This window comes from Neophocaena asiaeorientalis, unplaced genomic scaffold, assembly GCF_003031525.2.
Source record: "Neophocaena asiaeorientalis asiaeorientalis breed wild unplaced genomic scaffold, Neophocaena_asiaeorientalis_V1.1 scaffold280, whole genome shotgun sequence".
Lineage (NCBI taxonomy): Eukaryota > Metazoa > Chordata > Mammalia > Artiodactyla > Phocoenidae > Neophocaena > Neophocaena asiaeorientalis.
Genome location: NW_020185321.1, coordinates 5,221,364 through 5,245,048, shown reverse-complemented (window position 1 = coordinate 5,245,048; position 23,685 = coordinate 5,221,364). Strand labels below are relative to the sequence as shown.

At 53.6% G+C, this 23,685-nt stretch overlaps 6 protein-coding genes across 17 annotated transcripts in view; 3 read left to right on the top strand and 3 right to left on the bottom strand.

The window, feature by feature from the left end:
• PROSER3 (proline and serine rich 3) overlaps nucleotides 1-8,597 on the bottom strand; it is a 9,795-nt gene extending 1,198 nt beyond the window's left edge. Inside the window, 9 exon segments of the mRNA XM_024734021.1 lie at nucleotides 481-656; nucleotides 4,833-4,975; nucleotides 5,076-5,158; nucleotides 5,819-5,919; nucleotides 6,027-6,154; nucleotides 7,132-7,334; nucleotides 7,643-7,659; nucleotides 7,662-7,723; nucleotides 8,587-8,597. Of these exon segments, the coding sequence (XP_024589789.1) occupies nucleotides 481-656; nucleotides 4,833-4,975; nucleotides 5,076-5,158; nucleotides 5,819-5,919; nucleotides 6,027-6,154; nucleotides 7,132-7,334; nucleotides 7,643-7,659; nucleotides 7,662-7,723; nucleotides 8,587-8,597 (924 nt within the window).
• A 1,211-nt stretch (nucleotides 8,598-9,808) lies between these two features.
• HSPB6 (heat shock protein family B (small) member 6) lies at nucleotides 9,809-12,328 on the top strand. The gene is made up of 3 exons (XM_024733992.1): nucleotides 9,809-10,011; nucleotides 10,975-11,097; nucleotides 11,209-12,328. The coding sequence occupies exons 1-3, from the start codon at nucleotides 9,814-9,816 to the stop codon at nucleotides 11,380-11,382; spliced, it is 495 nt and encodes a 164-aa protein (XP_024589760.1). The 5' UTR covers nucleotides 9,809-9,813; the 3' UTR covers nucleotides 11,383-12,328.
• A 47-nt stretch (nucleotides 12,329-12,375) lies between these two features.
• Nucleotides 12,376-17,351, bottom strand: LIN37 (lin-37 DREAM MuvB core complex component). Of its 2 annotated transcripts, none has more exons than XM_024733964.1 (9): nucleotides 17,108-17,351; nucleotides 14,482-14,557; nucleotides 14,270-14,320; nucleotides 13,922-13,951; nucleotides 13,755-13,840; nucleotides 13,503-13,669; nucleotides 12,761-12,901; nucleotides 12,599-12,672; nucleotides 12,376-12,512 (listed from the first exon to the last, which is right to left on the bottom strand). In XM_024733964.1, the coding sequence occupies exons 1-9, from the start codon at nucleotides 17,139-17,141 to the stop codon at nucleotides 12,431-12,433; spliced, it is 741 nt and encodes a 246-aa protein (XP_024589732.1). In that variant the 5' UTR covers nucleotides 17,142-17,351; the 3' UTR covers nucleotides 12,376-12,430. The 2 variants fall into 2 exon arrangements, with proteins under 2 accessions (XP_024589732.1, XP_024589733.1); XM_024733965.1 differs by having other exon boundaries at nucleotides 12,385-12,512; nucleotides 12,761-12,843; nucleotides 17,108-17,299.
• A 1,404-nt stretch (nucleotides 17,352-18,755) lies between these two features.
• Nucleotides 18,756-20,160, bottom strand: PSENEN (presenilin enhancer, gamma-secretase subunit). 2 transcript variants are annotated; one of them, XM_024734003.1, is made up of 4 exons: nucleotides 20,020-20,160; nucleotides 19,731-19,886; nucleotides 19,211-19,315; nucleotides 18,756-19,024 (listed from the first exon to the last, which is right to left on the bottom strand). In XM_024734003.1, exons 2-4 carry the CDS (start codon nucleotides 19,789-19,791, stop codon nucleotides 18,885-18,887), a joined length of 306 nt encoding a protein of 101 aa, XP_024589771.1. In that variant the 5' UTR covers nucleotides 19,792-19,886; nucleotides 20,020-20,160; the 3' UTR covers nucleotides 18,756-18,884. The 2 variants fall into 2 exon arrangements, with proteins under 2 accessions (XP_024589771.1, XP_024589772.1); XM_024734004.1 differs by having other exon boundaries at nucleotides 19,731-19,848; nucleotides 20,020-20,126.
• Nucleotides 20,161-20,187: 27 nt separating this feature from the next.
• The window catches only part of U2AF1L4 (U2 small nuclear RNA auxiliary factor 1 like 4), a 5,267-nt gene continuing 1,769 nt past the window's right edge, over nucleotides 20,188-23,685 (top strand). For 4 of the 10 annotated variants that reach the window (XM_024733971.1, XM_024733978.1, XM_024733969.1 and 1 more), the window contains exons 1-8: nucleotides 20,188-20,360; nucleotides 20,505-20,592; nucleotides 20,988-21,054; nucleotides 21,138-21,187; nucleotides 21,262-21,360; nucleotides 21,534-21,667; nucleotides 21,778-21,873; nucleotides 22,230-23,453. In XM_024733971.1, coding sequence (XP_024589739.1) covers nucleotides 20,317-20,360; nucleotides 20,505-20,592; nucleotides 20,988-21,054; nucleotides 21,138-21,187; nucleotides 21,262-21,360; nucleotides 21,534-21,667; nucleotides 21,778-21,873; nucleotides 22,230-22,314 — 663 coding nt within the window. In that variant the 5' untranslated portion in view covers nucleotides 20,188-20,316 and the 3' untranslated portion in view covers nucleotides 22,315-23,453. Of the gene's footprint in view, nucleotides 20,361-20,504; nucleotides 20,593-20,730; nucleotides 20,782-20,987; nucleotides 21,055-21,137; nucleotides 21,188-21,261; nucleotides 21,361-21,533; nucleotides 21,668-21,777; nucleotides 21,874-22,229; nucleotides 23,454-23,685 lie in introns of all 10 variants that reach the window. The other 6 variants (XM_024733977.1, XM_024733973.1, XM_024733976.1 and 3 more) reach the window with 4 other exon arrangements.
• IGFLR1 (IGF like family receptor 1) overlaps nucleotides 23,246-23,685 on the top strand; it is a 2,180-nt gene continuing 1,740 nt past the window's right edge. Inside the window, 2 exon segments of the mRNA XM_024733936.1 lie at nucleotides 23,246-23,410; nucleotides 23,412-23,453. Of these exon segments, the coding sequence (XP_024589704.1) occupies nucleotides 23,264-23,410; nucleotides 23,412-23,453 (189 nt within the window). The 5' untranslated portion in view covers nucleotides 23,246-23,263.

The window sequence follows — 23,685 nt, the reverse complement described above, 5'->3', positions numbered from 1 at the left end:
GTGGGCGGGCCCTGGGGGGCGGCAGGGGGCGCGGGAGTGGAGGCAGAGGGCGCAGTGGTTGAGGCTGGAGGCGCAGGAGTGGAGGCGGGGGGCGCTGGGGTGGAGGCCGCGGCCGTGGGAGGGATGGCCCCAAGAGATACCCAGGAACCGGGCTGCGGGGCCCAGAAGAATCCATGGGGGCTGTGGCCCCAAAAGATATGTGGAGAGAACCCTGGGGGAATAGGAGGCCTCTCCAAGTGGAAGGCTTCCCGGGGACCAGGTGGAGCCACACTGCCCCAAAGTGGGATGCAGTTAGGCTGGGTTCCCAGGGAACCAAGGGTCTCCGCAGGGGCAGGAGAGGTCTGTAGACAGATGGGGATAGGGACCTGAGAGGGAGAGAAAGGGTAGAGGGTCCTCAGATCCCCTCAGCCTCCCCCTTCCTCCAACTTCCCTTAGGATCCCTGCTCCAGCCCCCTCAGTCTCCTCCCTCCCCCATCTCACCGTAGGGGTGAGGGCAGGGGTCTGGGGCAGCACCCAGGTTCCATCACCCTGGCTTCCTCGAGCCTGTTCAAGCTTCCGCCGCTGCCGCCACTGGTACAGAATGTCATCCTCTTGCCGCAGGGGTGCCCGGGAGGAGACTGGGGATGGAGTAGGGATGGGGGCAGGTGCTGGGGTTGCTGTGGAGTAAGTAGAGGGAAGAGGGGTAAGGCAGGGCCTGGGGGGATGAGCAAGGACAGCCTAGCACACACCCTTCGACTGTACCAGAAGGTTATTCAGGCAGGCTCTCCAGATAATGTCCCAACTCCCCTGCAGATTGGGAAGTGGGGAAAGGGGCAGAATCAGAGAAGAGAGCCCTCATGGGCTTCTCAACCTGTCATCATTCAATTCTTCATTCATCAACAAATATTTATTGAGCTCTTACTATTTGCCAGGCACTGTTCTGGACGTGGTGGTTATAGCAGTGACCAAGGCGGATCCTCCAGAATCTGCCCACTTCTCCCCACTTTACTTCCCTCACCTGCCAACCTCAGAGCAACTTCCTCCCTGGTTTCCCTTCTTCCTATCCTCCCAAACTGTCCCCACCCGAAGCCAGAGGGAGCCTGTGAACACCTGAGTCAGATCAGGGTGCTCCTGGGTTAGAATCTACCCCGGGCTGCACCTCTCTCCTTGGTAAAAAGCAAAAGTCTTTGCATTTGTGGTTTCCTCTGCCTGGAAGGCTCTTCGTTCATGTAACCACAGGGTTCACTCCAAGTCTTTCCAATATTTTCCCAGGTACCACCTTCTTAATGAAGCCTTCCCTGGCTACCCTATTCAAAACTGCAACAACCCCAGCCCTACCACTCTCCATCCTCTTTCCTGTTCCATTTTTCTCCTTAGCACTTATTACCTTCTAACTACTAAATATCATACTTCTCTGCTTATTTATTGTTCACCTCTCCCTCCACAATGCCAGCTACACAAGGGGAGCAATTTTTGTCTGTCTGGCCATTTTTATATCCTCAGTGTCAAGAACAGGACCTAGTGTCAGTATTTGTGGCATAAATGCAAAATGAACTGTTTATCGTGTTCCATCCCAGTGCCCAGCCCTGTGCTGGGAATACAGCAGTGACTAAAGGCAGGGCCACTGGCTGTCCTCAGTCCTGTGGGGCAAAGAGACACCATTCCCTATCACCCAGAGCATCATTTTGTCAGTTATGATTAGTATGGCTACCATCATCTCTCGGAAGCCCCACCTACTAATGCTCCACCGAGAAGGGGGGTGGGGGTGCATCATGTGGGACCTCTTCTTCTCTCCCTTCTATATACTGTGATTCTACTTCCAGACCTGGCCACTCCCCTCTACTCTGCTCCTCAGGCTCTGGCCCAACCCAAACTACCAGAGTCTGTCTCTCACTAGATGTTGATAGCAGCCATAGGGAGCGATAAAGGTCCCGTGCCCTCCTTGCTCAGAACTCTCCCGTGGCTCCCCGGTAGATTATGACCAAATGCCTCACATGCCTACATAGCCCATGGAATCCGACCCCTGCCAATCTCTTCCACCTTATCCCACACTACTCTTACTCCTGGCTCTTGCCTTTCCTAGTTCATTGTCTGCATCGTGTTCCCTCCGATCTCAGGTCCTTTGTACAGGCTAGAGGGCTATTGTCCCCACCTGCATCATTCAGGTCTCCACTTAGATAGCACCTCTTCCAGGAAGGCCTTCTCTGACATCCCAGCATCGCAATTCTCTCCTGCATGGCCCTCATTTCTGCTTATATTTCACATTTGTTTGTGGAGTTATGTAGCTATTCTCTGCCCCACACTCACTATCCTGTGAGGACCATGAAGGTGGGACCATGTATGGTTGGTTCACTAAGGAATCCCCAATCCTGCTCACAGGCTTCATACACAACAGATATTCAATGTTTGTTATGTGAAATAATGAATACATTTAATCTGCAAAACAACCCATGAAGTAGGTAGTAGTTTTATCCCCATTTTACAGATGAGGAAACTGAGGCTCAAGGAGGAGAAGTGAATAAGAAGAGAAGGAGCAAAGAATCAGACAGGGGAGTGCTTGGGCAGGATCACACAACATGCACAAACACCACTCTGTTCTCTCTGCTTGCCTGTCCCCACTCACGGGAGTCCTGTGAAACATGGAAAGCATCTGTCCTGTGCACCACTGCATCCCAGGACCTGGGCACAGAGTAACGGTAACAACGATGACCGTAACAGTAACCCAGGTCCTTAATCCAATCTCTGAAATCTTGGGGGCAGAAATTTTCGAGTTCAACAGTTTGCATGTTTTAGTAAAGTTACATGGTATGTACAGTGTTGACAGGGGTCTGGGTCAGTACACCAGACTCAAACACATTGGTATTTAGTTGAACAATATGAAATTGCCATTATTCAACCATTTTTCACTTACAGACAAAAATTTCATATGGTTCAATGTTATATATCCATAGAAAGAAGAAAGAATATTTACTCCCTGGCTTCGGACTATACTACAAAGCTACAGTAATCAAAACAGAACAGTACTGGCACAAAAACAGACAAGTAGATCAATGGAATAGAACAGAGAGCCCAGAAATAAACCCACACACTTATGGTCAATTAATCTACAACAAAGGAAGCAAGAATATACAATGGGGAAAAGACAGTTTCTTCAATAAGTGGTGCTGGGAAAACTGGACAGCTACATGTAAAAGAATGAGATTAGAATATATTCTCCCACTTCATACAAAAAGAAGCTCAAAATGGATTAAAGACCTAAGTGTAAGACCTGAAGCCATAAAACTCCTACAAGAAAACACAGGTACAGAACACTCTTTGACACAAATCATAGCAATATTTTTGTAGATCTGTTTCCTAACGCAAAGGAAACAAAAGCAAAAATAAATGAATGGGACCTAATTAAACTTAAAAGCTTTTGTACAGCAAAGGAAACCATCAACAAAACAAAAAGACAACCTACTGAATGGGAGAAAATATTTGCAAACAGTATGACTGCTAAGGGATTAATGACCAAAATATATTAACAGCTTATACAACTCAACATCAAAAAACAAACAACCTGTTTAAAAGATGGGCAGAAGACCAGAATAGACATTTTTCCAAAGAAGACATACAGAAGGCCAACAGGCACATTCAAAGATGCTCAACAATGCTACTCATCAGAGAAATGGAAATCAAAATCACAATGAGATATCACCTCATACCTGTCAGAATGGCTATCATCGAAAAGACCACAAATAACAAATGTTGGTGAAGATGTGGAGAAAAGGGAACCCCTGTACACTGTTTATGGGAATGTAAACTGGTGCAGCCACTGTGGAAAACAATACGACGGTTCCTCAAAAAACTAAAAATAGAACTACCATATGATCCAGCAATTCTACTCCTGGGTCTATATCTGAAGAAAATGAAAACAGTAATTCAAAAAGATACATGCACCCCAATGTTCATAGCAGCATTATTTACAATAGCCAACATATGGAAGCAACCTAAGTAAGTGTCCATCAACAGACAAATGGATAAAGAAGATGTGGTGTATATATACAATGGAATCCTACTCATCCATTAAAAAGAATGAAATTCTACCATTTGCAACAACATGGATGGACCTGGAAGGTATTATGCTTAGTTAAATAAGTCAGACAGTGAAAGGTGAATACCATATGTTATCACTTATATGTAGAATTGAAAAAATAAAATAAACGAATGAATAGAACAAAACAGAAACTGACTCACAGATATAGGGAACAAACTAGTGGTTACCAGTGGGGAGAGGGAAGTAGAGGAGGGGCAGGATAGGGACAGGGGCTAAGAGGTACAAACTACTATGTATAAAATAAAAAGCTACAAAGAAATATTGTGGAGCACAGGGAATATAGCCAATATTTTATAATAACTTTAAATGGAGTATAATCTGTAAAAATTTTGAATTACTATGTTGTACACCTGAAACTAATATAATATTGTAAATCAATTATACCTCAATAAAATAAGATAGATATATGAATATTCTTCATATTGTTTACATCAAATTTCGCTGGCAAATCAGCTGTGGTGCCGAACTTGCAAAAAGCCTTCTGATTTGGGGGCTTCGTGTTTAGAACTGCAGACAGGATGCAGAGAGAGAACACGCATACTCCTGGTAGCTACTGTTAACAGAGCCGTGCTAGGTTTTCCATGTATTCACCAACTCATTTAATCCTCACAACACCCATAGCAGAGGCGTACAATTATTTCCCCTGTTTTACAGCTGGGGAAACAAGGCCCAGAGAGGTCCAAGGTCACAGAGCTGGTAAGTCGAAAGGCTGGGATTTGCACCCAGACTGCCCTCATCCTTGGCTCCCAGAACCTACCTTGTGCCTTGGGGTCAGAGCCCTTGCTGGAGTCAGGAGCGAAGGTCATGGAGAAGGGAGAGAGGCCATCAGAGCTGACGGGGAATGAGGAGATGCCGGCATCGCTGGGGCTGAGGGAGGAGGAGGAAGAGATGGAGGCCTTGCTGTAGGGAGAGGCATAAGTGAGGCAACGGGGGTCTCAGAGGCAGTGGCCCGAGCCTGGAGGGGTAGGAGTGGGGAGGGTGATGGGGGTGGGGGAGGCACCTGCGTTTGAGCAGCCTGGCAGCTCTGCTTTGCAGGCTCAGTGTCTCCAAGTCCAGCAGGGATGAGTTCCACGTATTGAGGCTCTGTGAGGTGACAGGGGTCAGAGGCCAGTCCCCATCCCAAAGGCAACTGGGAAAGGGGCTCGGGACAGAGGGCCTGGATGCAGGTCTACATTCCACCTGGTGCCCTCACATGCTGGCTTAGAATCTGCTCTTCCTCCTCAGGAAAGAGAGACCAGGTTTTCCTCTGTGGATCCATATCCCTCAGTGCAGTCATTGTTATAGAAGGGTTGACCCTGCCTTCCTGATCAGGCCTGGCTAGTCATAATGTTCCGTCCTCTGGTTCACAGTGATTGGCTCAAAGATGAGCGAATGAGAGTAAGCCCTGGGGTTTAGGATGGAGCTATTGGAAAAGCCTTCTCTTTCCACTGGAGTGATCAAGTACGTTAGAAGCCTAGAGTTAATGGGGCCATCTTAGCTATTTTGAGGGGAAAGCCTACCTGAGGTTGAGCCAAACAAAGAGGAACAGAGAGCCACGAGAGTCAAGTTCCTCCCAATATGGTGCAAACACCTGGATTCAGCTATGCCTGAAAGCAGCTACCTTTGGATTTCTTGATTGCATTAGCCAGCAAGACCTTCCTTTTTTGTTTACACTTCCTTGAATTGGGGGTTGACTCTAATTCTATCCCCGGGCGGGTACTGCCAGTTCAGGCATGTAGGGGAAGGAGTGGATGGGGATGTCACCTGCTTTATTTCCTGAAGGGGGGCCATAGTCTGTGATGCACTGGCCACCTTGGCACGAGTCGGGACTGCTGTGTTGGGTCTTCCTTCTGGTTCATTGGCTCCTGTTGAGAAGCTCCAGTTGATTTAGCGGGGGCCAGGAGGAGTGGCTGCTGGGGGTATCGCTCAGGAGAGGTTATAGGCCAGGAGTAGATGAGACTGAAGCAGGTACCTGCTGCAAGCTGACTGCTGGGGTCTGGTGATTCAGGCCACAGCCACCAAAAGTCAGCTGGGGTTGGGCCTGCAGACTCGCGTTCCTCTCGGCTTGTGGGCTGAGCCTGTCGGAACCGGTTTATGTACCTGTGAGCATCAGAGAATTGCAAGGTGGGTGGGATGAGGAGAGCCTAATATTTAATAATAACAATAATAATTACAATAGCCAATGTTTACCTAACTCCATAGCAGCACTTGGGAGCTGTCCCTCAACATCAGTTCTCCTTTCTTACAGAGTAATGCAATTTTGTTTTGTTCTGTTTTGTTTTGTTTGCCACGCTGTGCGGCATGTGGGATCTTAGTTCCCCAACCAGGGATTGAACCTGTGGCCCCTGCATTGGGAGTGTGGAGTCTTAACCACTGGACCGCCAGGGAAGTCCCCCAGTAATGCAGTATTATATAAGATGATATCATCTGGGGCACACAGTCACTCTTCTATAAATACATTTACCAGGTGCCCTTGTAGCTTTATGGCCATGTAACTCTGTTCTTGACCAACAGGTACGAGGAGATGTGATTCTGGAAAGTGGATGTGGCTGGGAGCCATTATGGGCCGTGAAGGAAAGGGTAACAGCCTAGGGAAGTGAGAGCGACAAGACAGAAGGAAACTGTGTCTCTGAGACCTCAATTAGGGGCTGCCATATCAGGCCTGGTTGTTTCTGTCTGGACTATTAGGTGAGGAAGAAATAAGTACTCTCTTGTTTAAGCCACAATTAATTTGGGACTCTATGTTATAGCAGCTGAACTTGGATCCTACAAATCCAAGTGCTCACTATGTGACAGGCATTGTTATAGATGCTGCACGGACAGTAACTCATTGAAAATTTTAAACAGCCCTAGAGCATACATGCTATTAATATCCCCAATTTACAGATGAGGAAACTGAGGCCAGGATCTTATACAGAGTTGGTGACAAAGCTTGGATTTGAACCTCGCTCCAGATCGCTTGCTAACATGCATGAAGTGTGGTCCTAAAAGTGCAGATCTGGCTGTGATATTATGGGATGTCTGCCCCCTCCCACTGATCCAAACCCTTCTTTTCCCCCAGGGCTACTGCTACTTACTTGGCCACCACAGAGTCCCCGCTGTCAGTCACGGTGAGTGGTGGAGAGGCTCCCATCTGTCCCTCAGTGGTGCTGGGTGGGGAAGAGGTCCCTGAGCTGGATGGCCAGGACTCCTCAAACAGCTCAGGGGATTTGGGACCTGTGGCCAGAGCCCTGGGAGCTTCTGGGAGCCTGGATCTCTGGGACCTGGATGAGCTCAGGGTCTAAGATAGGGGAAGCGAGGAGAAGAAAGGTGAGGCTGAGGGGTTATCCCTGTAGGGTAACGAAGACACATACGAAGTCTCAGTCCGGAGGGGAGGAAACATCCCACGATTGCAACAACTCAAAGTGATTGGGGCTGTGATGAGGGATTTAGGTGGTAGAGGACAGGATAAGGGTAGGGCCATAGGGAAAAGAGGAGGGACTGTCTTTTGATCTCTCACCCCCATCTCTCATCATGTCTTCCTTCCCTCTAGTCGTCACTCCCTTGCTACTGGGCTGGAACACAGCACTCTCTGTTGGGTGTCCTCACCTTGGGGTGCCAGGTCAGAAGTGACTTCGACCCAGGGGGCCGTCCCCCAAAGTACTGTCTTGGGTGGAGAAAACTGGCAAGCTGCAAGGGGAGAGGGGGGTTGGCAGGCAGAGCAAGGTCACTGCAGCCCTGCTGGGAGGCTGTATGTGGGTGGGGCGGATGGGAGAACGGTAAGAGGGCAGAACCACACTACGATTCCCATGGATTCCTGGAAGAGATGGACTATAATTCCCTTGAAGCACCACTGCACACTCAAGATAAAGATACTGGACGCACGATTCCCACCAGCCCTTGGAGCAGTCTCAACAGAGAAGAACGCAGGAACTGTTGATTGGTGGTTCTTAACGGTGGATCCAGTCTAGGATGAATCTTTTAAAACTACAGATGCGTGATCCTCACCGCAGACCAAAAGAATCAGAATATCAGGAAGGGGGCTGGGCATCTACATACATCTTCTTCGCAGTGTCCCAGGTGATTCTGAAGTGGAGCTCACGTTAAGGGCTAAACCTTATCACTGTACATTTCCCATAAGTCCTTGGGACGCTATCAGAGGAGAAAGGGGTAGATGGATTACAGTCCCTATAGTCACTGGGCTCCGCCTAAGCAAGAAAGGTCAAAAATAACACCCATGGGAGTCTGGGGACAAATTCAAAATTAAGAATCTTAATTCCCAAGATGCCCCTGAGAATTGCGAGGTTAGAGGAAAAAAAACAAAAAAGCCCTCGGGGCCACTTAGCGGAACGTAAGACGCTATGGAACCCCCGAGACGGTGAAGTCCAAGGCGGGAGCCGCTTAAGGCTGTGGAGCATCTTGGGAGTTGTAGTTCCAGTGCCGTTGAGAATGAGAGACTCCGCACCCTAGAAAACCTGATCCTAGGCTGCGTTGCTCTCACCCTTGGTCCTCCCCAGGCCCCTTGTGATCCCCGGAAGAGGGATCGGTCTCACCTGCGGTCCATCCCGCAGCTACCTCGCCGATTCCGCCTGCTCCGCTCGGTCACCGGACTCACTCGGAGCGCATCTTTGTCGCTTAGCAATGCCCTATCAGTCCCGCCCCTCTCTGGGACTGCAGGCGCGGGAAGAGAGCGGCCTCCAAGGCGACGAATGATAGGAAAATAAAAGTAATTGGACGGTGGCCAAAGGGAGCTGTCTCACAATTGGTGGGCTGTAACGTGAATGAGAGAGCATGTTTAATTGGAGAACCGTAGCGAGCTGCAGTAATTGGCAAGTCCGTGGACCAATGGAAAGGAGCTGAGACTGGGCTCGCGGTTAGGAGGGGTTCCAATGTACTCTTGCTTTCCTGTACTCGTGTATTCTGGCCACTCCCCCTCTTGCTGCGTAAATCTCATCCAGATTTCAGTCTAACTACGGCTTTTCCCGTTGCAGGGGCAGTAAGGGCGTCTATGCCCTCTCTAACCGCCGTCCTTCCATCAGTCCAGCAGCCGACCAGTCCCACCCCGTCATCTAAGCACTTCCGTCTTGCTCCAGGAGCAGCTGGTTGCGCCAGATGCCAGGCCTGGGCTCCTGGCCGAGGTGGCTGGATCAAAATGAGCTATTTTGGGCCCCGGCGCGCTGCCCCAGAGGGGCCAGCCTGGACTGTTCTTGCCCGCGCCCCCTGGCCGCTGCTCACCTGGCAGACCCCGCTGTCCTGTGCACCCGAGGCTGAGTCAGACGCACAGAATTAGGCCCGGCTTAGGCTGGGACCAGGGCCCTGCTGAGATGGGAGTAGGGTCTGTTCTGTGTCCTCCTGACAGCCTGGCCCAGCTACCGCATTCCCTGTACCCAGGAATCTGCTCCTAAAACCGCCATCTGCGTCATCCTCAGAGCGCCTTTGGGGCGGGGGTGGATTAAAGGGACTGGGAATTCTTTGGTGGGTTTCTCAGGCCGTGGATCCCAAACGCCACGCTTGCACCCCACTCTGGCAAGGCTCCGCCTCCTCAGCTTTAGTTTTCCTTTCGGAAAATTGGGGAATGATACCTCCCTGGCATTCAGCAGGCGCTTAATAAATGTCCAAGTCATTGTTGGGCTGTCTAAATAAGGCTCTATTAATGGCCGGCTCTGGCCGCAGTCCCAACGTCCCCGGGCGGCCCGCCGAGGGGCGGACACAGAGCGTACTATAAAGCAGCGGCGGCACCCGCTGGGACACTGCGAAGCCTAGGGCGGCGGCGGAGCACGATGGAGATCCCGGTGCCTGTGCAGCCGTCTTGGTTGCGCCGCGCCTCGGCCCCGTTGCCCGGGCTTTCGGCACCCGGGCGCCTCTTCGACCAGCGCTTCGGCGAGGGGCTGCTGGAGGCCGAGCTGGCTGCACTCTGCCCCGCCGCGCTGGCCCCCTACTACTTGCGCGCACCCAGCGTGGCGCTGCCTACCGCCCAGGTGCCAGGCCTGGGGGAGGGGCGGTAACCCGTCTACTTCCAAGGCTGGGGTCCCCGGTCACCCTGAGGGGGGTGAAGGAATGTCCCTTGACTTTGAGTGGGCCAGGCTTCCGGAGTTCCCTGAGTATGGATTCTCGGAGTTCAGGTTACTGAAAGGGGTGGGAGGTCCCCGTCAGTCTGAGGAGGGTCTCAGCTTCGAGAGGGAGTGTAAGGGCTGGGTCAGTAACTGGGTGGGGGCGGTCACTCTGAGGGAAGTCTTGGTGATTCTGAAGGAGGCTGGGGACCCAGGGAATCTGGGAAAAACGGGGAGCCCAGTCATTCTGAAGGGCGTGGGGTTCCCAGTGCCTCCCGAGGGGAGGGAATATTTTGTTATTCCTGAGGAAGAGAGTTTGGAGACTGTGGTGACTCTGTCTCCCGGAGAGGTAGAGGGGAGGGAGGGTCCTGTGACTTGAGAAAGGGGGGTCTGGCCACTCAGAAGTGGGGGAGGAGTACTGGTAACTACTGAGGGCTCAAGCAATCCCGTGACTCGAGTGGGAGGGTAGAAAGGGGAGACTGTGGGAGGAGGCATCTTGACGATTTCTGGCGGGGGTGGCGCAGTAAGGGCCCCTGGGGCTCTGAGGGGAAGGGGGCTGAGCAGTGTTCAGAAGGACACGCTGACTACAGCGTTGCTGACAGTGGGGGAGAGGGCAGGCCTTACCCCGTGAGGACGGAGGTTCCTGACCTTGCAGGGTAAGGGGGCCTCATCACTCTGGTTGAGAGGGGAATCCCAGTGGCCACAAGGGGAGGGATGATCCCAGTTATTCTGGGCGAAGAGGTCCTCGGTGGCTACGTGTAGGAAAGGGGACGCCCCAGTTCCAGAGGCCAGGAACAGCTGCAGCACCGGAACCAACGGAGAACCAAGGGGAGGGGCCTTTCTGGGTCCCCGGAGCCTCGCCCCGCCCAATGACTATCGGGCTGTGCGCAGGTATCGACCGACCCCGGGCATTTCTCGGTGCTGCTGGATGTGAAGCACTTCTCACCGGAGGAAATCGCCGTCAAGGTGGTTGGCGACCACGTGGAGGTGCACGCGCGCCACGAGGAGCGCCCGGTGAGCCCGCTGGCGGGGGCGGGGCCAGAACAAGTACGCGGGATCCGCAGGCCGGAGGGGCGGGGCATCTACAGGGGATGGGCCGAGCCGCTCAAGCCTCTTTCCCTCCAGGATGAGCACGGATACATCGCGCGCGAGTTTCACCGCCGCTACCGCTTGCCGCCTGGCGTGGACCCTGCGGCCGTGACGTCCGCGCTGTCCCCTGAGGGCGTCCTTTCCATCCAGGCCGCACCTGCTCCGGCCCAGGTTCCACTGCCGTCGCCGCCAGCGGCTGCCGCCAAGTAGGAGCCAGGGCACGCTTGAACCCTGGGAGCCGCCTGAGGCCCCTCCACCGCACTTTTAAAGCCGACCTGACTCCGCCTAGCCAGATATCCCGAGCGCGCCAAGACTACCCGCCCACCCAATCTGGGATCTGCCTTGAACCTTCCAACCTAGCCTCAGCCTTGATAACCTAGACCTTTCCGCTGACACTCCCTCTCTCACACACTCTCCTGTTTTCAAACCTCCCAACACCTCTCTGGCTTCCAGACCCTACAAGCACAGTCCCTCAGCCTACAGTCTCCCATCCCCACTGACCCCGCTTGGCATAGAACCCCACTCCAAACTCTCTATTTCCTTCTGACTTCTCTAGGAAAACATCTCCACACCCCGTTTCAGTCCCCCCCCCCAAGATTATGGTGTAGACAGACCTGCCCCCACCCTAGGCCTAGGCTAGTCAAGCATAAGTCCCCACTTCCCCTCAAATGTCCCAGACTCTGCACAGACCTCCCACCCTGGACCTTCCTGGCCTGGTCCCCAAGACTCTGGGTCCTTCCCCTCATTCCAACCAGATACTCCACTTCTCCTCACTCTCTCCCCCCAACCCATCTTCTAACTTGAAACCTCAGCCAGCCACCCCGAGACTCTTGAACCCCTTTTCTGACCCCCACCCTTGTACACCTATTCTAGGCCAACCAGGACCCTCAACCTCACACTGTACAGATACCCACCCCATCTCCTCAGAGTCTACACGGATGTCCTAGGCCCCTACGCCCAGCTCTAACCAGAACCCCCCAGTCACTGTCTTGACCCCCAAGTCTCCAACCACATATCCACCTTCCACACCCCTCCCCTTATTCTCCAAGACCCAAACAAGCAGCCACTTTCTTTGATTCCCCACAGTCTTTCTCTCGCCTCAAATTCCCTGATGCCCCGTCTCCTCACTCCCCCAATAAATGTGCTAGAACTGTGCCAACTGCTTTATGTCTGATCTGGGAAGGATGGGCTGGAGAAAGCGGAGGCCAGTGTGGAGGAGGGGAATGTTTATTGGGGTGGGGGTGGGGACAGGGGAACATCACTGTCGCTCGTACATCTCCCGTAGGATCTTCATGCTTTCTGAGTAACGAAGCTGGTTCCGATGGGATGCCTCCTTCCACCTGCAGTTGGGGTGGGGGGAAGGCAGAGGGAGGACTCAGCAGTTGGAGCACAGGCCACAGGGAACAAGCATTTGGGGGATGCTCACCTCTGGCGGATGCGTTTCCAGCGCTGCATGTTTCGGTAGATGAGTGTGGAGGGTGAGGGCTCAGGCTCAGAGGGCTGCATGGACAGAGAGGCCAGGCTGGGTGGCCACGCCCGAGCCCCACAACTCCTGCCCCATTGCCCCAGGCCGGCCTTGCACACCCACCTCATCATCAGGGGTACCCTGGGTCTCAGGCTGCAGTGGGGATGGAATTCGGGATCTACAGGCATCTCCGGGTGGTCCGGGAGCTGTGGGTGGAGGCAGCTTATACACATCACGACTCTTGCTGTTGGTGACCTCTGAACCCTGAGGATACAGGACCCCACACCAAGCCCAAGAGAGTCAGAGAAGAGGGCCAGGGGCACACATTTCACACCTCCTTCCTTTCCTAGTGACAAAAGACATGAGGGTCTCACCAGGGACCTGTACTTAGGAGTCATGTCTGTCTGCTCCAATGATCCCTGTTTTCTCCTATCCAACCCAGGGATCTCCTCAATTACTCCTGCCCAGCACACAGACCTCCATCTAGGGAGACTTCCATTCCCAGCCCAAGGGGTCCCCATCTGCTCCCCTAGGCCAGGTGGCTACACCTGTTTGCACTAAGAACCCCTGCCCAGTCCCCCAGCTCTTGGGAACCCCTGATCTTGGAGGTCACATCTATTTGCCCAGAGGAACCCTGTCCCCTCTCCCTCCCAGACCGGATAGCCACGTCTGTCTGCTCTGGGGCACTCCAACCGTTCCCCTGGCCTAAGGGTTCCTATCTGTGTACCTCACCGGATCCAGGAGTTACCCGAGAGACACAGAGACCTATGCTTGTCTATCCCATTAGCTTGGGGGGAAAGTACCTTGCGACTGTCGACCCACTGCCCTCCCTGGCTGCTGGGCGGGGGCCTACCACCCATCCCACCTCCTCATCCTCAGGCAGTGGGGGCAGCGGTGAACTGGGTGAGCGTTCACGCTCGCGCACTGTGGGGCTGTTGCGCATCCAGGCTCGGCAGATCGGGTACAGTGGTGTGTTCTCACTGAACTGAGCCAAGTCCACGCTCCGGTCAAACAGCTTGATCACGTACGAGTCTAGGGTGGTGAGAGTGGGAGGGGTATGAATATCGTCACGTAGACCGCCATCACTGCCTGCCCTCCAGGGCCACCGACTACTCACTGGATCGCTGTGGCCCTCCCTCGGCCAGCCCCTCATCCATCTCCCTCCTCTTCTTCCTCCGCTGATGGGGGAATCGGGCAGATGGCCTGTGTGGGGAGGGAGAATTTCAGGACCGGGGTGGGGACTGAGGACCTCTCATCAGCTGGCTGGGGCCCCTGCCACCTTACCGTTTGCCGCTGGCCGTGATGGAGCAATCCCTGTGGGGAGAGACAAGGCGTCAGCAGGCTTACCCTTGAACAAATGCCTGCTCAAAACCCCCCAAAGGGCACCCTTGGGGTACTGTGATCAAGCTCATATAGACGCCACCAACTCCTTAGGCCTTGTGTTCCCCCCACACCGGGGCCCAAGGTAGCATCATCAGGGGACCTAAGCTTCTGCTGCCCCAGGGCCTTTGTACACGGAGAGTGGTTAGGAGTGTGGTGGAGAAAGCATGGGGCAGGGTGGTCAGGGCTTGGATGAGGAAAGAAGTTATCTACCACAAACCCTCAAACACAGATCCCATCAATAAAACTTACTTGTTGTGGGTGTCTGAGGGGGTCTTCCCAGCTTCCTCATCCAGACGCTCCCTGGTAGCAGAGGAGAACTGTAGGCTCAGGGTTCCAAGGGCCCAGGGTGGGAAGGCACCCAGTGGCCTCATCCATTGGGCCCCTTCCTCCCTAAGCCAGCCTCTGGGGTCCCACCCAGGGCCCCCGACTCCCTGTGACCCCATGCTGGGCCAGGTCCCAACCTGTCCATGTGACTCTTCTCCAGCAGACACTGCAGAACAGCATCCAGTTGGTTCCGGGCCTTTGCCATCTCCAACTCTGGGGAAGAGGGTACCGAGGAGTCACTTCCCAGGCCCACGGCAGGTGGGCAGCCACTGGGCCGGGGAAGGGCATGTGTATCCAATCCTTCGGTCAGGCCCAGGCATGCTGGGAGGGTACAGTGGGCAGAGACTACTGAAATGATGAGCAAGAGCTCTGGCTTCCAGGGCTGACCCACATGCTCATGTGTGACCTAAGGTGAATCACCTTACCTCACTGAGCCTGTTTCCTCATCTCGAAAATGGGTCTCCGAATGATATCTACCTGCTAGGACTGTTTTGAGGTTTAAACAAACCTATGTTGTATATGAATCTCTTAGCAGGATGCAATAATAATGAGTAACATATATAGAGTGCTATTATTATTATGTGCCAAGCACTGTTCCAAGCACATCACACATATTAACCCATTGAGTTTTCACAATAACCCTGGCAGGTAAATATGATGTTTATCCCCATTTTAAAAATGATGAAACTGAGGCACAGAGATGTTAGGCTACTTGCCCAAAGTCACACAGCTAGGAAATCGCAAGGCTGAGGATTTGCACCCAGGTCATCTGGCTCCACAGCTGAAGTTATAAGGCACGGACTCAAACTGGGTGCAGAATCCAGCCGCCAGATGTGCTCTGTTTGGCTGAGGTAGGTGTGTTATTTTAAATCTGAGTTAAATCTGAATAAGATGACTACATTTAATAATTGGGAGATTTCATCTCAAATTCCCATTTTTGGCTTTTTTTCCCCCCAGGAAATGAGATCTGGGCCCACCTTCCTGCATGCCACAGCCCCTGCCTGGCCCTGTCAGCCTGTGTGTTTGCCTCTCTTCATCACGGAACATAAGTAGGTGATGATGTTATAAATATTCTCCTCTTACTCTTGTGGGGTGTTCACTCTTCTCTTCCAACTAGTAGGAGCTCTGACCCAGCACTCAGAGCCTGGAAGGACACTTGGGGACATGCTTTGCTAGCCCTGAGACTTCCTGAAGAGACCAGGAGACATGACTCAGAGGAGAGACAGGGTGGGGATGCAGGGCTGGGGGCAGCTGAGATTCTAGCAAAGAGCCTTGGTTAGGAGCCAAGGTATGGATCATGCCCACCTCTCTTTCCCTAGTCCTTGTTTCTCTCCTGACCCTGGACACTTTCCCCTTGATATCCCCCAGGCTCCTGCCACCTACTGGGTCCCACACTGGCCTCAGTGTCTCTCTAAACTTATCCCTTTTCCTGGACCCCCTTCTCAGGTTTATCCACACTGTCACCCCATCCCTCCCTGGGCCTCAACAAGGTCACTTCTCTCCCTCCCCCGCCCACCCCATGGCCTGTCCACTTGGTCCCCTGAGTGTCTCTCCCCCCTCCGCCCTCCCTAGTCTGCCCACCCGGGTCCTTTCCCTCCCTCCCCCTGGGCTCCCAGCCTCAGTCTCCCCTTCTAATGAACTCTCCACAAGGTGGCCAGGGGAATCTTCCTAAACCCAAACCTGACCCTGATCCTTCCCTGCTTAGAACCCTCCACGACTCTGCAGTGCCCCCCTGGGGCAGAGTCTGAGTGTTTCAGCCTGGTGTTCACAGGCCTCCATGACCCTGCCTACTCCTTCCTCACCATCATTTTGTTGTGGTCAGGCCCCCTTCACTTTTCCACCCACGATTTTTGGGGCATTTTTTGGCATCTGGGGGGCCGTCTTGTAAAACTCCCTCCTTGGTTCAAAACCCTCCCTTGGCTCCCCATTTCCCTCAGAGCAAAAGCCAAAGACCTGACCCGCCGCCCCCCCCACCCCCCACTTTGCTCTCATCTCCTCACACTTTCTACATCACTCACTCTGCTCCAGCCACACTGGCCTCCGTGCTGGCCCTTGAACACTCCGGACAAGGCTTTCACCTCTCTGCTGTTTCAAAGCTATTTCCTTTGTCAGATTTGCTGTTCCCTCACTTATCCTCGTCGCTCTCTCCCTCACCTGGCCTCACTCCTGATCTCCCTACCTTCTCCTGTTTCGTTTTATTACCACTTATAGCATTTAACATCTCACGTCATTTTAGTATTATTTTGTTGTCTGGATTCCATGCCTCTCCCACCACCCTTAACGTGCCAGTCCTGGGTTCCCATCAAGCTTGGCCCCAACCCAAAATGACTTCCTCTCTCTCAGATTCAGTTTCCCCATCTACCACATTTCCCACGTCCTAGGATTACTGGGATACAGTGACTACGAGGATTAAAAGCTTTCCCGTACTTCAGGTGCTCAGCAAATGCTGGACTCATGACCACTGCGAGAAATGGGGAAACGGAGAAAAGAGTCCTTCTTTGAGTCACACGGCTCGGGATCCCCATGTCTTACCGCACCACACCACTGCCTGAGTCACCACCATTCAACCTCAAAGCTATCCTGAACACACATCGGGAGGGTATCAAGGTGGCAGGAATCGCTCGATGCCTGACAGCGATAGTCAGATGGGCTGCGGGGAGAAGTCGCGTAGTCCGCCTTATCGCGATAATGCTGTCTATAGGGACTCCCACACCCTGATCAGTCCGGTGCTCCCCTACAGGCCCCCGACCTCGGGGTCCTCACCTGATTTCTCCACTTTCACCTTCACCGGGAACATGGTTGGGGTCTGGGGTCTGGCTAGCTGGGTCAGAGAAGCCCAAAAGAGCCTACGGTCACAAGTCAAGGCCAGAGGCAGACGGGGAGAAGTCAAAGGTAAGCTTCGTGTGTGGGCAGTCCTCCGCCCTCAGCAGTGTCCGGCCGCGACGGCCGCGGAAGCTGCCACCTCCTTCAGTTCACCTTCTGTGGGCGGGCCCTTGGGCAGTCCCTTGTTTCCATTAGTCAATGCAACCGTCAATCTCGTACCCTGGCCAATTCACAGCTGCCGCTGTCGGTTCCCAGCTCTAAGTCCCACCTTTCGGGGGGCGGTGGGGGGGGGGGTCCAGGTTTCCGGAAACAAACCAACAATATCCCAGGGCGCTTCCTGGGAGGTGTAGTTCTAGCTCCCGAGACTCAGCCGAAGTAAGGGCGCCTGCGCCGCGCGAGGCACGGTGGGAGACCAAGGATCAGAGCGTCGCGAGGCTGCTTGGCACTTATAGTATTAGAAGCTTTGAGTAACACAAATTTGGCTATTGAGCAGGAGTTATTTAACCGTGGGAGTCTCTCTTGGTCCCTAAGAGGAAAACAATTCTGGGGCTAGGCTGGGTTCCCTCTTAACTAAGCACTCACTAGGTGAGTGCCAGCTACCTGTTAAACTCTTTTAACGTGCAGCCTCATTCACTTAGCAAATTTTAAGTACCTGAGCCAGGTACTCTCCTAGGTACTGGGGACACCGCAGTGAACAAAATGGACAAAAATCCCTGCCCTAATGAGCTTATATTTTAGAGGATGGAAGACGAACAATAAATAAGTAGAACATTTTAAATGAAATGTAAGAGGAGAAAGGATATAGCCTGAGACGTAGGGAGTGTGGTGGCCCGAGCGCGGGTTGGAAAAGAATTTCCAGACACAAGGCAGAATGTAAGGAAGATAGAGTTTATTAAAGAGAAGGGTCGCTGCAAGAACAGCGGGCCAACTTCCTGGTAGCCAGGGAAAGTCAACCCCCTGTGTGGGCTGGCAGCCAACTTTTATAGCCTCAAGACAAAGAAAAATCCTGCGAGCAGGATAGCATTAGGTGATTGGTCAGGAAGCTACAAGGTTACTACATGGTGATCTGTGTCCTTGATGTAGGGTGTCCTTGATGTAGGGCTCCACAGGGGGTGCCAAGGTGGGGACTGAAATTTTAAATAGGAGGATCAAGGAAACCTCCTCTAATAAATCTCTTGAATACATGTCTATTGCTGCAGACAATTTCCTTCAGAAAATGAGGAACTTCCATTTACCACATGTGCCTTGGCATAGATACATTCTAGGGGGTAGCATTGTGATCCACACTTCCGATAAGAATAATGAGGGCGAGTGGGGAAGTAATGTTTTCAAATTCACATACTACCTGTACAGGATAACAGTCCCTAGTAATGGAAGTATTATTCCTTCCTTGGTTCCAGATCTGTACAATAGGGTTCCCAAGCAAGAAAGTTCCTTATTTTTGAAGGGTTATGAGTAGTATACAGTGAACTAATGCGCATCATGTATGAAGCACTAAGCCTAGCACAAAGTGAGCAATCAATAAATGTTTCTGAATATTAATAATCATTTTAAGTTTCAACCTCCAAAAGATCCCAGGAAATCAATATTGAGAATTAGGGTCCTTTATTAGGGGTTGTCAGCAGAGAACACAGGAGATAGGAACAAGTCTTAGGGGCTTGAGAGTGGGCTTGGAGAAGAGGAGCCCATCCTGGTCCTCAGGCCTGTGCAGAAGTTGTCAGGGGGTACCCAGGGGTATGGTGAAGGAGAGGTAGTCCCCAAGGGCGCCCCAACGTGGCCGGTAGATCTGGAAGATAGTGATCCACGTGGTGAGTACAATCACCCAGAAGAGGAAGCCCACAGCTGAGCGCCAGACATCTGTAAGAGGTAACAGGAGGGGAAAGGTTGGCCACCACCTGCTCTCTGGTCTCCCCGAGACCGGCCCTCTCTTCTCTTCCACAGAGTCCCAGAATTCTGGAACCTCCATTGTCCCTTCCCACCAAGGCTCCCAGAGTCCCCCTCCCCACACCCGATGGCCTCCCTTCATCTGTGCCCTGGACTCACAGCCTTTGATTTGGCTCTGTTCTGTGTATGCCGGGACAAGGAAGGCCTCTCGGAAGAACCAGAAGATGTTGACCAACCAGAGAAAAGGCAGGAAAGCAAACCCACCTAAAGAGAAGAAAATAAACTGGGACTTAAGGCAATGAGGATCCTCCCAACACCCATGTAGCCGACCAATTTGGAAGGTCCTCTCCCATACCCAAATTCAAATGGAGATCTCTGCTATCAGGGATTCAAGAATCCTGACTCCTCGGGATCCAGGAATCTGAGTCCTCAACCATCTTTTCGGCAGGACCAGGAGACCAGGCCCCCAACTCCCCTCCTCTCTTGGGACCCAGAAATTGAAGCCCCAGTCTCCTCCTTCCTCAGGACCCAGGCCCTTCCTCTCTTGGGACCCAGGAGTCGGCGTCCCTAGCCACTTCATCCTCTAGACCCAAGAATCCAGGCCCCCAGACCCTCTTCCCCCAGGCGCTCTAGTCCCGTCCCCTCTCTTCTCCGGGGACCCTAAGATAACAGCCCTTACCCAGGTAGTACTTCCGGCACAGGTTCAACTTCTCCTCGTTGGACACCCGCTCCAAGTTCATAGTTGCGCTGGGGCCGGGTCTTCCGAGGGTCTTCAGGGCAAGACCCAAGCCCTGACCCTAAGTGACAGATGCAAGGATCACAAACAACCACGCCCCTATTACGACAAAAGGGAGAGAAATTGAAGGGTGGGTTTTCTGAAAGAAGGGTACTCCCGCCCCCACCAGCAAGCTGACTGGGTTGAGACGCTCTTTATGTTTTTTGGGGTACGGAGACGACCCCTAACTCACCAGTGGAGTCTTACTTCCTCCTGTTTGGACCCCTTTGCCACTTTCAACTACGGGCTTTTGCGCGAGATGCCGCAAGTGTCTCTGGACCTTGTAGTCTTTTTGGTCAGGCAACGCTGCACGCATGCGCTTTCAGGAAATTCCAGAGGGTGAGTCCCGTGGGGAGGGTGAGAGCCTCCATCACGCAAGCGCACTAGGGAGTTTCTGCGTGTCCGGAGGCCACGAAGAACTACATTTCCCAATGCCCTTAAGCAACGGAAGTGACGTAATAGCAGACATAGTTGGAGGGTTCGGGTAAAAATGGCTGAATATTTAGCTTCGATATTCGGGACTGAGAAGGACAAGTGAGAACGGGCGCAGGGAGTGGCCCCTCGGGAGCCCAAGGACGAGGCACTTGGTTCCCTGGTGGCTGGGCGGCGTGGGGCGGTGTTTCTGGGGTGTCCGGCTCCCCGGCCCTCGGTTCACCTCTGTCTCTGCACCTCTTCCAGGGTTAACTGCTCTTTTTACTTTAAGATCGGGGCCTGCCGGCACGGGGACCGGTGCTCCCGGCTTCACAACAAACCGACTTTCAGCCAGGTGAGACCCGGCACGGAGCGTGGGGGGTTAACTTCCTGTCCATTCCCTTGCTGTTGTCCACCATCACGAGGTCCCGCCTTTTCCGGATTTCTAGGGCCCACCCTACCGCCCGGCGTTTTTCTTGTCGGAGCTCTGCAGGTTCCTCTCCCAACCTTCAGGCCCTTCTCCCAGGAACTTGGGCACGCCCCCGTACGTAAAGACCACACCCCTGGGCTGTCCCTCACTGCTAGGTATCCCCTCTTCTGGTTTTCTGAGGGGCAGGCGTTGCTGTTGCACTCAAGATGCTTATGCTTTTTCTCTGGCGCAAGGTCTCACCCCCAACCTTCATACCCAATCCCTCTGCATATAGTCCCGCCTTCTGAGCTCAGGCCCCGCCCCCTTTAAATTCTGTTCAGACCATAGTGCTGCTCAACCTGTACCGGAATCCACAGAACACCGCCCAAACCGCAGACGGATCGCACTGTGAGTGAGGGACCTGTCTTGGGGGCAGGGCGGACAGCTCCCAGCAGGCCACGCCCTGATTCCACCTTGCCCACCTCCACCAGGTCACGTGAGCGACGTGGAGGTGCAAGAACACTATGATAACTTCTTCGAGGTGAGGGTTGGCAGGGGTGGGTTCAGTTTCCTGTGGGCCAGCAGCTCAGCTGAGTTCCTCGTGGTCTTCCACAGGAAGTGTTCACGGAACTGCAGGAGAAGTACGGGGAGATTGAAGAGATGAATGTGTGCGACAACCTGGGGGATCACCTCGTGGGCAATGTTTATGTCAAGGTGCCTGTTGTCTCCCCATTAGAGCCTAGAGGTGGAGGCATTTCAATGCCTAACGGCCACCGCTGAAGCCTCACAGCTTGAGGTCCATCACTAAATCCACTCCAGACCCTGAGCTGCTAGCTAATCCCCTGATTTCTGAGTTTGATTGCTGACCCTGACCGACTTTCCCTCAGTTTCGGCGCGAGGAGGATGCAGAGCGGGCAGTGGCTGAACTCAATAACCGCTGGTTCAACGGGCAGGCTGTGCACGCCGAGCTGTCTCCCGTCACTGACTTCCGGGAGTCGTGCTGTCGGCAGTATGAGATGGGGTATGGTAGTGCAGGGGTGGGATGGGCACCTGGAGTCCCAGACTTCTGTGTATGAGTTGCGGGGGCTGTCAGTGACAATGGCCTCATCCGTCCATCCATGCTTTACCCAGGGAATGTACCCGGGGTGGTTTCTGCAACTTCATGCACCTGCGACCTATCTCCCGCAACCTCCGGCGGCAGCTCTATGGGCGGGGACCCAGGCGCAGGTACCTCAGGACCAGCCTGCCAAGACTTCTCGTATCCCAAGGCCCCTGTATCCTGAGATGAATCTGATCCTGTGCCCCAATAAGTGTCTCAAGCATTTTGTGCCCTAAGACTAGCCCTGAGCCCCATCTGAAGACGAGCACCTAAGTCCCAACCCCCAAACCAGCCTGAACCCCAAACCCAAGTCCATCCTGGATCTCCAATCCTGAGGTCAGCGCCTGTGCACCTATCCTGAGGCCACCCCCAGGAACTCTACTTACTTCATCAACTGCCATGCCTTATCCCAGAGCAGAGAGGCAGAACTGGGGGATCTGCACACCATCCCCATGGCTCTGATCCTCCTCTCTCCTGTCCCCAGGTCACCCCCAAGGTCCCATACTGGCCACCGTCCCCGAGAAAGAAATCGACGACGGTCCCCAGACCACCGGCATGGCCGTTTCTGAGATGCTGACCTCCTTGCCCTCCACCCCTGGCAGGCACATATGTTCCTGGCCAGGACCCCTCCTCAAAGCCCCCTTAACTCCCTAGTGCCATCTTTTCCATGCTCCGGGTCTCCATGATGTAATACCTTCAACACAGGGACCTTCAATTGCCCCGCCCCTAATAAAGTTCTATATTGAGGGTTTAGAGCTTCGTTGTTAGCTTGAGCCTGGCTGTGGGCTGGTTTCCTTCCACCCCCACATCTGCTGATGAAAAGGGGAAGTAGGGCTGGGCTCTGGCCACAACCTCAGCCAAGAAACTTCCAACAACAGGTGGGAAAGCAGCATGCCCAGGGTCCTAGAAACCCCCAAGTGGGACTGGTTGGGTGGGGCTGCCTTTGTGCTGAAAGTTCAGCACGTCCATCAGAGGATTCTCAAGGGGGAGATGCTTGGTTGTGGCAGGTCGGAGGATTCCCAGTCTGGAGGAGATTGGGGTTAGGAGCTAAGGTAAGATTGCTGGGAGTTGGGTGGGAGTCTCCAGTGGGTGATGGCTGGGTCCTCCATGCCCACTGCCCTGAGATGGGAATAGGTAGTACCTAATACTTAAGCTTACACGATGCCAGGTGCCAGGTGTTCTAAATGCTTTACTTCCAGTAATGGTTTTACTTCTCCACAATAACCTTCTAAGACAGGTACTATTATACCATTTTACAGATGGGAAAAGAGAGGGCAAGAAGATGGCAGAGATGGGATATAAATCCACGCAGTCTGGCTCCAGAGTCCTCGCTGTAGCCATCTTGAGGCCTTGTGGCCGCTCTGATAACGGGCCAGGAGCTGGTCTGGGGCTGGAGAGTAGATTCCTGGCTTCCAAAGGGGACTGGGGATCCTATGCCCCCACATCCACTGCTTCCTCCTTCTGCCCCGGTTTCCTGGCAAGTGCGGCAGAGGTGCTGTGGCAGGAAGTCCTGTGGTCATGGTCCCCCAGAAGGCAGGCTCCGCCAGGATGGGGCCCCTATGCCTCCTCCTGACTGCCGTGCTGCTCCTGGCCCAGGCAGCGCCGAGGAAGGCCTCTCAGCACTGCAGCCGCCTCGAGTACTGGAACCCTGAGGACCTGTGCTGTGTGTGGCAGCTGCTTGCAGCGCTTCGGGCCGCCCCCTGCTCGGGTAAGGAGCCGGGAGTGGGCGTTTGCATATGTTCAGGCGGAGGAGTTAAGGGGTGATAGGGAAGGGGGAAGGGGCGAGGTCTGTGGGGTCTGCTTCGGGGTGGGGGCGGTGGGCCGTACGTAGACAAAGTGGGGATGGGGAATGAGCCTGCGAAGAAAGGGACAGTGTGAGTTAAGACGGTCATGGTTAAGGGGTGTGGCCGGTTAGACAGGCGGGAACCGAGAGGCGAGGA